General features: G+C 37.0%; 1 protein-coding gene across 3 annotated transcripts in view; it reads left to right on the plus strand.

The window, feature by feature from the left end:
• The first annotated feature begins 8959 nt into the window (after positions 1-8959).
• LOC116734284 (potassium channel subfamily K member 2) overlaps positions 8960-13385 on the plus strand; it is a 31903-nt gene continuing 27477 nt past the window's right edge. The window contains exons 1-2 of one of the 3 annotated variants that reach the window (XM_032585595.1): positions 8960-9368; positions 11894-12207. In XM_032585595.1, the coding sequence (XP_032441486.1) occupies positions 12019-12207 (189 nt within the window). In that variant the 5' untranslated portion in view covers positions 8960-9368; positions 11894-12018. Of the gene's footprint in view, positions 9369-11883; positions 12208-13385 lie in introns of those variants that run through there. The other 2 variants (XM_032585594.1, XM_032585593.1) reach the window with 2 other exon arrangements.

Genomic DNA, 13385 nt, shown 5'->3' on the forward strand with positions numbered 1-13385 from the left:
ATCTCATAACTGCTCAATTACAAAGTTATGACAGATTTTGTGGTTGAATGTCATTTGTGGTGTTAAAAAAGTAACTTCAGGAACTTTAAATGTTCATTTCCTTTTTAGTGATTCATCTGTCTGCTCTCACACATTGATTCCTGATTGGTCTGGGTTTTTTTTAGTCTCTGACAGAGAAGCAAAATCTTAAAGCCGCCAGTGACATTCAGCTTACAGCGGAAAAATGCCACCATCTGTGAATGTCAGTGGTAATAATAGTTCATGTAATTTCATCACACAAAGTACTGTTATTTAAAAGGTTCATCTCAAGTTTGTATGTGTGTGCGCAATTACAAATTTCTAGTCTGCTGACATAAAATGTCTCCAAAAATAATTTTTTATGCTCCTTCAACATGTGACATTACAACTAACCTTTACTTTACTTTTTGACCCACCTGTGTGCCTGGAATCCAACACTGGATATCTCTCTGAATCCACCCACAGTGAAACATGGTGGTGACTCCATTATTCTGTGGGGAGGCTTTTCTACAGCAGTGGGAAGCTGATCTCAGTTGATGGGAAACAAATAAAAACAGAGTAATCATGGAAGCATTCCTATTGGAGGTTGAGACAGTGAGACATACAGTGAGAGTTAAATTTTTCCAAAGGTGCCAAAAACTTGAACTTGAGAGGAATCAAGGGCTATAAAAAATCAATTTTAAAAATGTTAAATCACAAAACTATTTTAATTGTAATTTTTTTTTACCTGCTCAACAATAAATTAATCATGGGATAATTGGAACAAGGAGTTTGACTTTTTAGGTAGCAGCATAAAGTTACTTTGCATTATTATCAAAAAGGCAACATTTTTAGCAGGTGTTGAAACATTTCACTGAGAATCTTTGACAAGAGATGACACGTGTCTAATATGACTGAGTTGGACAGAGGTTTGCAACGACAAGTTGGCAAAAGTTTTTGTCTTTAGATATGAGAAGTTAAACAGACAGAAAAGACAACACAGTTAAAGATTGTTCTACAAAGTCTTGACCGGCAGAATACAAAAGTTTGTCACACTTTTCAGATTTTTATTTCAAAACAATTTGTATTATTTTTCCTTCTACTTCACTGTGATTTGATCCATTAATCAAAGGATTGCAAGGTTATGGATATAACGTGGCTAAATGTGACATGGAACATCATCATTTTGACAAATGTAAACTATGTGTTCAGACATATCTGTGCTGTTTTTGATTGAACTTTTTTAAACATCCTAGTGCAGATGTGGTGCCTACATAGGTAGACTTTGGTGAGAATTGAATTGCTGCTGATTCCAGTTTCTCCTGTGCTTTTATCACGTCAACGAAACAAGAACTTGAAAAAGCTTTGAAACAACCATGGCAACAAGAACCTCTCCGAAGAAAGATTCAGTAAAATCTCATCATTTTTTTGCAGATGAGATTAAAGTGTCAGATCTGTTTGAAGATGCACCATGTGAACATCGTTAATATTTTAGTTTTATAGACTCGCTACATGTGAGGGTGCTGGAAAGCATCTCCCTCACTAAGGTGAAACACAAACAGAGACTAACAGGATGTTAGTTTTGTTATGCTTTTATTTTGAAGACCACTGACTTCACTGTCTTTGAGGTCAACTTTTCTAAGGACTAAATTCATGGATGACTTCAGCTGGAAGGAATTCCCTGATCCCTGATCCTCCACCTCAATGGGTCAAACCATCGGGTTGATGATGGTTTTGTTTTGCCTTGTTTTGTTTTGTATACTTTATATATATAGTTGGTAGTCAGCTGCATGTGGTGTTTGTCAAATAATTTTTCAGCTATTTTTATAGCTTTATTTTTAAATGTTTTGTTTAGGGTAAACTCCCCCAAATTTAATCAGTTATATGGTCTATGGCTATTTAAGCCAGGATGAAGTTGAGTTCACTGAGATGGACTTTTGATTTTTCTTTTCTTAAAAAAAAAAGCTAAAGCTCTGCCTGACCTATTGATGCAGTGATCCTGTGCCATAATCTTCAAATGGTGAAACTTTTTCAACACTAAAAAAAATCTAAGGAAAACACATTAAGAGCTCAGGAAAACTGGTATAGCCTGTCTTTGCATAGATTTAATCTCAGTTGGCAAGTTTCATCCTGTTTGCAGGTTCTACTACAACAATAACCTACACCTCCATACACCCAATCACACATGGATAATATGTCATGACATTCTGCCTTTACCAACAAGCCTGCAGCTATCTTCTTTAACCACATTATATCATAAAATCAGTCCCATCTCAGTCAGCAGGGTTCCCTGTCAGGCCTCACATTAATCTTAATTAAAAATCACTGCTGAGGTGTACCACAGTGAATGCAGCAGGCAGGGCGACATGGACATTTCAGTAGGCGGTAAAGTACAAAGGGAAAGAAAAGCAACATTTTCCTTCATCAAAATCTTGACTATATGCTGGTACAAATGAGCAGGTGTAACATCAAAGAGGCATGGGGCCTCGGATATGTTTCAGAAAATTAAAGCTGGGAGAAATGTTAGATATGTCTAAGGTTTTTAATATAAGCAGTTTCAAGGTTTGGCACTGAAAAAAAAATATTATATTTCTTTTACAGTTACAAATGGTAAATAACAGAATCACAGCTACAATACATATTTATGCTAAAATCTGCTGCATAGTTCTAATTATTTATTCTTTGAAAACATACATTTCTGAAATAAGTGACCAATTTATGTTACTTAAAGCAAACATCAGGCGAACCATTAGCTCTGCTCCACTATTGTGCGGTCAGCCTTGAAATTCTACAGACGCACCAGAAAAAAGGCCATTTCTTGTCCTTCCATGGCCCTAAGAGTGATCAGAGGGTCAGCAGTGTACGAGCTGGCAAACGTCGTGTATTGTGAGCAAATGAAGCAGAATGAGAGATGTGACCATTTAATTCTCAGAGTTTTCACTCAGGGGACAAGGAAAAACATCAGTACATGAGTGAACTGATGTCTTCCTTCATGCAGTGCTTAAAGCTTTTACTCAGTAAATAAAAACTGTTTCCCGTTCTCTACATCAAGTAGTGGCTAATATATTTTGACGATTCATCTCTTACTAAAAACCTCATCTGACTGATTTTTGCCAGCAGTTAAATGAAGTAAACTCTTAACACTGATTTAATAAGGCTATCTCTCAATACAACACCAGAGTTGTAGATAGCAAAATACCTTACTATGTCACTTGCATTATTTATGTTTTTATATCTCTTTCATATTTTTCATGCACATGTTAGTTCTTTGTCATACTGTCACAATGGCTGCTCTGTAGAGGAAAAGTGGAACCAAGTATAAAGTCATAGTTGGATGAAATGTTCTCAACACAATCTTCAGTTTCATTTCTCTACAGGTTTTATCATTTAGGGACCAAATCTGGACCCCATAGCTCATCAGAAACTTGTTAACTCTGTGTTTGCAGAAATACACAAGGGAAAGGCAGCACTTAGGTTTTCATGTGTCTTTTTAGCTCTGGAACCAAATTCCTAGCAAGCCTAAGATGTGCAAAAACTGTTGGCTCCTTTAATCAGAAGCAAAGAACACGATTGTTTCTGCAACTTTAATTCATTGATTTTATTTACTGTATTTTCTAAAACTTAGTTTCTTGTTTTACTGTAAGGCCCTTTCATTTACTTTACTTCAGGTGATGCACCTGAAGGAGTCCCTTTAAATCAGAGGTGTTCAAAGTCAATCCTGGATATTTTAGTTCACCTGAATCAAATGATGATTCAGGTTTTGTCACACTGAAGTTGAAGTAGTCGGACCATTTGAACCAGCTGTGTTGAAACAGACACTCCTAAAACTTGCAGACATTATGAAGTTTGTACAATTGAAAAAAAACCCATGTGATTGACCAGAGAACGAGAAAAAAAAAGAAATTTGGTGTGAAATTGTAATGGTAATTGTTATTTCATATACAAATGGAGGCACTAAAAGGACTCCATTTGTATATGAAAGAACTGAAAGACAAAAAAGTATTAAAAGAATAAAATTTAAAATAAAATACAAAACCTGGTTACTTTTATTTCATTTACATAAACACAACAGTTTGTTAGTGCAAAAGTAATAGAAAAAAAGAAAACATAAAATGTCCAGGAAGCCATGGGGAATACAAATTAACTTGCTTTGCAGAGTCCTCTGGATTTTCTGCACTCATCCAAAGTCAGGTTTCCTATCACCTCCATTAACAGTGTGTGCTCAGAGAGAGCAGGGAACATTGTTGAACAGGACAGAAAGAGCATCCCTGCACTTTAATATTCTTTTTGCTTGGCTGAAAATTATGTGATGTTGAAATCTAATCACAGATATCCCACAGGTATTTTTATTAAAATATTAATCTTTGCACAATTAAAATATTTGCCAACAGACCTTTGAGCCTCATTTAATCTACCAGAGGAAACAAGAAGAATAAAATCTTATCATTTAAACCATTTTGTCACCTTGTTTCAGATAAATACTCTGACGTTGTGTAATTATTAATGTTGATTATTTTATTATTGATATGTTTATGTCCATTTTCTCACAGCTTGCAGAACAAACTGTTATAAAATGTCTTCCCAGGCTTTTATAAATTCAGTACAACTGGGAATATGTTCATGTAAAGCCTAATTATTTAGACAGAGAAGCTGGTGTTTGAGCACATAAACATAACGTGTTTAGTTTGCTTCATTACTGTCTTTAATCAACTTTCATTAGCATGCAGGAACTGAAAAAGTCACTATAGGAGCAAAATAGCGTAACTTATCAAAAAATAATGACTGGCTTCCAGACAAGAAAATGACAGTTTAATAAAGTGAGGAAGAAATCAACATGAGATATTGAAGCGCTATCTGTTTGAGAGCCAACTGTGCATTTTAATGGCTTCTAAACCCACTGTGGAAAGATCGCGCAATTAACAGCGACCACTGAAGCCTGACGGATGAGAAAAGTTTTGGCACAATGCAACTTGTGTAATTTACAGATATTTAATGTGAATTCGACATCAAACTCTTTTATAAGTGACTTACATCATTTGCACTGAGTTTACGGTACACTGAATTTACTTGCTGAGACGTTCATTACACAGTTGCACCTAAAACTGATTAGTCCATACTGCAAAATATGTTAATTGTAAAAATATACATGTAGAAACAGATTTTTTTTAAAAAGTATGGATGTGGGCACTCAAAACTGTTGAGTATTCATCAAAGACAGCCTGGAGAATGATTCTGTCTCTGTGGTTGGTTTTGCAAACAGCGCTATGTAGTGCCAAACTAAAGGTAAAAATCTAGTCTAAATAGATGTTTGCTCTTGCCTCTCCAAGGATCTGAACTATTTTTGAGACAGCAGAAGTTTATAAAAGTGTAATTTCATGTTAAATTTAGATGCAACCTAAATTTTTCTTTTGGAATTTTGTTTGAATTTAATTTGTGGTGGGAGATGATTCATTTTAAATCCAGTAGTCTAAAAATGTGCACTTTTTGCCCCGCAGAGCATCTTTTCCCAACCCTGGCCCTCAAGACATACTGCCTTGCGTGTTTTTGACGTTTCCTTGCTTTAACACGCCTGATTCAGTTGTTTGCAGTTCAGCAAAAGCTTGTTAATCAACCATCAACTGAAATCAGGTTTACTGAAACAGGGAAACAACGGAAACATGCAGGGCAGTGTGTAAAAACACGCCGTAGAGGACCCGACACTGTGGATTTGCTGATAACTCTCTGCAGGACGAGCAAAGTGCAGGCTCTGTGGAAACAATTCAGTTAGATTCAGCAGGACCGGGAGTAGAGACGTAACTCATTTCTCCACCGTCAAATCCCCAGAGTCTTTACAATGCAAGCTTGCAGATGAGGCAGTGGACATAAAAGTGTATAATTAAATGAAACCTTAAAAATGTTTTGTTTGCTGATTTTGTTGTTCATCTGTTTCCTGAACCTTCTGAAAAACACAACTCCTGACAGATTTTGGCAAGACAATTGTGCAATATTTTTTTAAAAACCTTGCACTCATACAGAGAACAATAAGGACAAAGGGTTTTTTTTATCTGCTAGTGAGATGCACATAGATTTTGCCAACGTGTTTGAAAAAAATAAATAGCTACAACAGTTTGGAATCAGATCAGCACATTAAGGTCATCCTACTGATTTTAAAGATAACAAAAGCCTTAAACAACTCTGCTTTCCTACAGAACCTTATGGACTCAGTAGAATGTTTTTTAGTCATTTATTTATGAAAACCTTGTATGAAATTCAACATCAACATCATTACTCTTTTGTTGTTCTGCCTTTACAAAATTACCTTGGTAGTATGGGACATTAATGCAACAATGTCACCCATAACAAGGTGTAACTATTGTTAAAAAAAAATCTACTTTAAACTACTTCAATTATTTCTAAATAAAGCAAAAATTGGGAATCAGGAAGCAAGGCTCCTTTGATCAGTTTGGATAAATTGTGAAAGTGATTATAGCACTGAGCTATCCATGTAATTAATATGTTTTATCAAAGCTCATCAACACTACTGCACAGAAAGCTAAAAAGATAAAGAGAGAGAGAATTTATGTATTCTCTGTGTGACTTCACATCTGAAGTCGACACTGGGATTGAAAGAGGTGAGGCAAGACCAGAGAAAATTTCAAGCGAAATGTCTGTGAGAAAGAAGACATTTATACAGCTGAAGACTTAATCTACCAGAGGAAACAAATTAGGAGGTGGCTGTAAAAATCAATACTGGAGCAGGATGGATTTCATGGTATGGAGCCTGGACTTGTCTGTGGGCAGCCAGTGGAATAGAATTGGGTGATATTTACTGAGATACTAAACTCCTTCAGTGTGGAATAAATACGACAACATCAGGAGCAAATCTTCCCCTCTGAATACTTTATAAAAACCATTTGGCTGAGCTTACGGTTCATATTGGGTGAAAAACGGCTGTTTACTTGAGCTCTACAACAGCCTGAAGAGATATAATTTGACATCACAAAAAAACACACACATTTGAATCAAACACAACAGCAAATTCAACGAAGAGAATTTATGTTGTGTTGCTATAAATAATTTCTATCCAACTGCAAGAAACGTTAGCTTAAAACATTGCTAGATTTAAAGGAAAAATACTGAATCCCAGGAGACCTGCAGTTAGAATTACAATCCTCTATAATAATAATAATAATAATAATAATAATACTCTTTATCCTTTCATTATCACGAACAGAATGTTCACACGTATTGCATACAAACCTGTAAATAGTTTTGCATGAACTTAAAAGGTCTAAGGCATATAATCTGACTAAAATGGAAAAAAAAAACATGATAGTCACAATATACCTCAGAAGATTTTGCTTGATAAATAAATGTATCTTATTAAAGCAGAGAAACTCAGCTCTGGAGTCCTACCATTCAATTACCACTAGTACATTATGTAAATGAGCAGTCAATATTGATCAATACAGTGGGCTCTTCAGCACTAACACACGCTATCCTACTGTTTCTCTGCCTTATATGATCATCTTCAAGGGCAGAACAGACTTTAACCCAATTAAAATCCTTGTCAGCCCCTGTGTGTTCTCTATTTTTTCTGAGAGAACACACCTACATGCCACGAACAACTGAAAAGTCACATCATAAACAGCCCAGACTGTCTCACTAATTCGGATGGATTTAATTAATGCGCCAAACCTGTGCTTTGGAGCATGTAGTGCCGTGCCCTGGGGTCTGCTTCCTCCCACTGATAAGCTGGTTGTCGCCTGCAGGTTCAACTTCTCTCTGTGACAGGGGCAGCACCCGTTTAAATTACTGGTCCAACAAGGACATCATGGCACGCTTTCTGCTTTAAACAGCAGAAAACTGTCCTTGAGAGGGAAAAATAAAGCAACAAGGGTGGGCAGACCTCAGAAGGAAAATGTCAGTCCTCTCTACAAGGTGCTTTTATGTAAAATGATGATGCAAAATTGCCAGCTGTTTCATTCTACAGTCTGTATTGTGGCCGGTGTCAGTGTACAGTGTGATGTTCGCTATTTTAGTTTTACTCCAGATGCACCTTCTAAAACACAGGTGTCAAACTCCAGTCCTGGAGGGCCACTGCCCTGCAACTTTTAGATGTGCCTCTGCTGCACCACACCTGAATAGAATAATTAGGTCATTAGCAAGGCTCTGGAGAACTTATCTACACAAGAAGGAGGTAATTAAGCCATTTCATTCCAGTGTTTTGTAGCTGTGGCACATCTAAAAACTGCAGGACAGCGGCCCTTGAGGACTGGAGTTTGACACCCCTGTTCTAAAAGGTTTTGGTTGTGTTAGATTAATCCACAGAAGAAAATTTTGAAAAGTCTTAAGAAATGTCACAATTTTTTGGGGCAAATTAGAGACAGACCCCAGACTGTTCCTCAGTGTTGAATCATGAACTTAAAACTTTACTGAACCCACAACACCATGCTGTGGGTGTGTGTAAAGGGGTGGTGGTATGTATTTTTCAGACACACACAAGCGCGCACCCCCCTCCCCACACACAAACACATATTATATATATACTGTATATGACTTAAAATTTGACAATTTGACACCTTGAAGTTTGACCTCTGTCTCTTTAAGAAGCAGCCACTCTCTGATTTGTTTTCCTTCAGTATACAATTAAAATGAAGCCATGTATAATTTCCTTCTACTTCACAATTATATTTTTCATTATTATTATTTATTTATTTATTTGTTTATTTTATTTTGCTTAAATTCACAACAACCGAGTGAAGTTTTCAATGAGACAAAATGTGAGAAAACTTAAGAGGCATGAATACTTTTTCAAACCACCTCAAACTTTCAAGAAAACAATCATGATCATTCGTTGCGCTCTGAACGTTGCGCTAGAAATTTTCCATAAGATGTTACAGCGCTAGAAACCTCAGAGGTCTCTCTCTCTCTCTCTTTTTCTCTCTCTCCTGATCTCTCTCTCTCTATTCCTCTCTCTCTCTCACTTTCTTTCCCAGCGTACTGCAGCGCATCCGTCGTGGTCTTACTCTTAACAAAGTGTTTGCTCTCACTCCAACAACAAACCGCGCTTCCCCCAAAACACCTGGATGTTCACCGTGGATAGGAGCCTCTCCCACCTCCCCCCACCTCCCTTTACGCTCAGTCTTAGCTCGCGTTTGTGCCGACAGACGTGATTCCCTGGATGTATTTTCTCCGGAGATTGTGAAGCAGGGAGCAGTTCAGCACTCCGAAGCCATGTGGACAGCGGACACGTCCTCTGGAGCGAACACTGGAGGCAAAGGCAGACTTTAGGCAGAGAGCGGTGCTGCGCTTTCCTGGAAAATAACGCCTTCTAGGAAACCGACAGAGACGAGATGGTAGAGAAGTAAGTAGCCTACGTTGACATCAAGGTGATTATAAATTGTCTGCGTGAATTGTGAATGTTAAAAGATAATTTATGTCATTTTTGTGTCTTTTATTTCTGTTTTCTGAGATGCTTTTTATGCTTCTTATTGTCAAACATTGTTCCATAAAAATATGTTTTTTTAAAACCATCTGAATCGTGACAACAGTGCTTACCTTAGTCATATAACTTATAAAATAAGAATGCTTGCGAAAGCTTAGGAGGTATGAAGTGAGTACTACTCTGTAGAAGCAGTTTCCTTTAAAAAAAAAAAAGGCCATCACGACCTCTTGGGGGGTATTGTGTAATCACCTAAGGGTAGCAAACGTTTGAGAAACATCATTGTGACAAACATTGTTAAATATTTAATGATTTAAATTTATTTTTTTGTTGTAGCTCATGCTCCAAGCACAGAAATACTAAAAAAAAATGTAGCCATGCAGAGAAAGTGCTGTATGTGCAACATTAATATATAATAGCCTAGTGTCAGGCAGGCTGAGTTTATTCCACAAAGATTAGAGTCTCTGTGTTTGATTTTTATACAAGGAAACAAAAACATGTAGATGTGAGGCTTCTGATTGCTACAGATCACTGGGAGCTGAACAAGAGGTGCAGATCCAGTAATTCTAATGGTACAACCATGAAAATGGACATCTCATAAATTGCTCAGTAAAGAGAAACAGTCTGCTATCTGTAGAAATCTCACGTTTCGTTTGGGGTTTCACAAAGTCTACCCACTAAAAACTTCTAAGAATTGCCTAAAAACCAACAACAATATGGCACCAGAACAGCTCTGGTGAAACAATGCAAAAACACTGCACACACACTGGACAAGACAAGAAAGCAATTGCCACTTGTCACCTTCTGACTCTTCTGCATTGAGATTATATTTTGGACACAGTAACTGTAGTGAACTATGGTCAAGTGGGGACAGAAATATAATATTGTATGTCAGGAGGATAGATATGTTAAACAATGTTGTACTACTCCAAAGATATGAGTCAGAGGAACCAGGTCGATGCTTACTAAACGTTCTCCTATATGGAGCCTTGGGGAACTCCATATAAGAGCTTTGTTTGACCTGATTTAAAAATGACCAAAAAGCAGCCCCAGTTTGCCAAATAAGACCTGGAACTGTTTAGCACAGTACAATCCCAGGTACAGGGATGCTGATCAAGAAGAACTGGAAAGGAGCTAAATGCAGGGCAAACCTGGAAAAATACATTTTAGAGGCTGGAAAGGAGAATTGGCTGGAGTGGGCAAGGCTTAACAAGCAAAGTCATGTGTTAGAGAAGCACAGTCAAAGTTCAGTCCTCTTTCAAAGACTGATGTCAAACAAAACAAACTTCATCCAAGCTTCAACCAAACCTGCAGCAACAAAAGCAAAAAAGAAAAGAAACGTGGCTGTAAAGTAAAAGGCTAATGGAAGCTGTGTTAATTTAGAGATTTTTATTTGTAAAATATTTCAAAACCAATTGTCGTTTTGCTTCTACTTCACAGTCACGTGCTGCACATAATATCCCAAAAAACATGTGTTCTAAATATATATGTTGTAGAATTCATTTCATAGCCTGCATGTGCTAGTCCTTTGAACTACTGCCATGAGTCTTTGTATGTTAAAGTCTTGATTCAAATGTGGAAAATATGTCAAACTGGATCATTGAGACAGAAGCTTGAATAATAATCAACAACTAATGGGGACTGACGACTTCACCTGGATGCACTGGTGAAAGCTTTAATTATGTATTTATTAGTAAGACATTGAGACATGTGCAGCTTGAGTGAGTAATAAAATAATTAGTGCATTGCTGTGTAAGGCTAAGAGTTAATGCAGTTCATGTTGGTTATAGAAAGGTATTTTTTTCATAAAAAACAGCAGAAGTTTTATTCTTCACATTAAAATAAAAATATTTTCTTCACAGAAAAATTGTTTTCCCCCCAAAGAAACATAGTAAAAATGTTTGTGGGTAGAAGGTGAAAGAAATTGTAGTGAAAAATGCAGCATAGTTACTATTTTATACAACCTGTCTACAGAGCCTCATGTTTTTTGCATGGCTGTACAAGCTGGCTGTGCTGCGCATACACTTCTTAAAAAGCCATTTTTTCTGTTGTCCTGAGAAAGTTGGAGAAAAACAATGAAAATATTGCAAAACAAGTGTAAAGTCCTTGACTAAGAGAAAATAGGAGTTACTTGAACAGCTTCAGAAGCATTAGCTCTCTGTCAAAATCTATTGAAAAAAATGAAGGAATAAAAATAGTAAGACAGAGTAAATCTAAGAAGTACAATGAAATGAAAACAGTGGAACAATCAGTCATCTTCTTACTGGTGAAGTTTTAATATTAAAATTTCAAGCTATTGGCCTGCAGTGGCAATAATCCAACAAATTATTTAATTAGCTTTTGATACAAAGTCAGATGTATTAAGTAACACCACATAATTTGTTAGCTAAGCTCTTTTTAACAGAAGCATGTATAATTTTTAGCTCTTTTAGTGTGGAACACCTCAGATAATGATCATCTCCATGCTTCCAGTGGCCGCACCTGACCTCCTTGACCCAAAGGCTGCCGTCCACAACTCCAAGCCTCGCCTGTCCTTCTCCACAAAACCAGTGGTGCTGAACACTCCCGAGGATGAGTGCGACACCCGGACCACAGTCATGAGGTGGAAAACTGTGTCGGCCATTTTCTTCCTGGTGGTGCTGTACCTCATCATCGGGGCAACAGTGTTCCAGGCTCTGGAGCAGCCTCACGAAAGCTACCAGAAATCGGTCATTCTGAAAGAGAAACTGGAGTTCTTGGCCTTGCACAGCTGCATAAATTCAACGGAGCTGGAGGATCTTGTCAAGGCAGGTGTAATATTTTCTTTTCTGCTGACTTATAGTGACTGACAAAATGAGCTTTCTTTTGAAATGTGCATTGCTCTCAAATGCGTCACAGGTTTATCCCCATGTTTTGTGTTTTCCATGGCAAACTGTTGCAGAAAAGGTGAATGGTTTATTGAAACACTGGCTATATGAAGTTTTACCAGAGCACATGCAGTATATATTTTGTTTTGCCACAAAAACAACAATTACCACAGCTGGAGGTCAGTAGTGGAATGAATCACCTAGTAGACTAAAATAAACCTCAAAGAAGGTTGTTTGGTTGTTTCTCACTGTCTGAATGTGGTTTGTTCCTATTTACAGAATTTTGCTTATTTTAGATACTTTGTGGAATAACATATGATAAATGTTTAAACTTCCTGCAGTTTGTTGTGGTAATTTAAATAGCTGTTGGGCACGATGAATGTGAATCTAATCAATCAGATTCTGCTGTTAATATTTTTTTACAATTGATATAAATTTTAGTCAATGACTGAATCAGTAAAGCAGCTGAGCACGATTTGCAATGTGATCAAGTGCCGCAATTTCTGCTTTAATTTTGTGGAAGCTAAAATGTTGTGGCTTTGCTAATAAGATGTGGTTCATGAAGACTTACAAATTAATGTGCAGATACAATCAGAATGTCTTAGTGCAAGTAAACACATGCCTCAACTCACCAATCTGAATGCTGGATGTATAGTCAAAGTAAAAAACATAGAAACCTTCTGGATTAAAAACATGAAGTTTGAAGTTCAGTCCTGTTGGCAGGTGCCCACCTTGGTTAGGGAAAACACTGCATAGACTCCTTCATAGCGAAATGTGTTAAAGCTAGTAGCAGTCAGCTAACTTACATAGTGAGCATTTTGACAGCGATGCCCTGTCAAGATGCATAGATGTACAATGGCAAGGTGACAAAACAATTTCTCGGCTACAGTGATATGTTTGCTGTCCAAAGTTTTAAAATCATTTACAAAACTGATTTTTTTTTTGACTTTTTGAATCTCTTTAGAGTTTAGTCTGAGATGTTTTGCTTCACCTAGTAGCTATCTGGGTGAACTCATAATCTGCTATGTTGCTCCTTCATCAAAAGAACTGCAACATTTGAGCGTAGGAACTGAACTTCTTTCATTTTCTATCTCAAAATAGTTTTACAGGCATTGAAT

The sequence above is a fragment of the Xiphophorus hellerii genome, chromosome 15, assembly GCF_003331165.1.
Source record: "Xiphophorus hellerii strain 12219 chromosome 15, Xiphophorus_hellerii-4.1, whole genome shotgun sequence".
Taxonomy (NCBI): domain Eukaryota; kingdom Metazoa; phylum Chordata; class Actinopteri; order Cyprinodontiformes; family Poeciliidae; genus Xiphophorus; species Xiphophorus hellerii.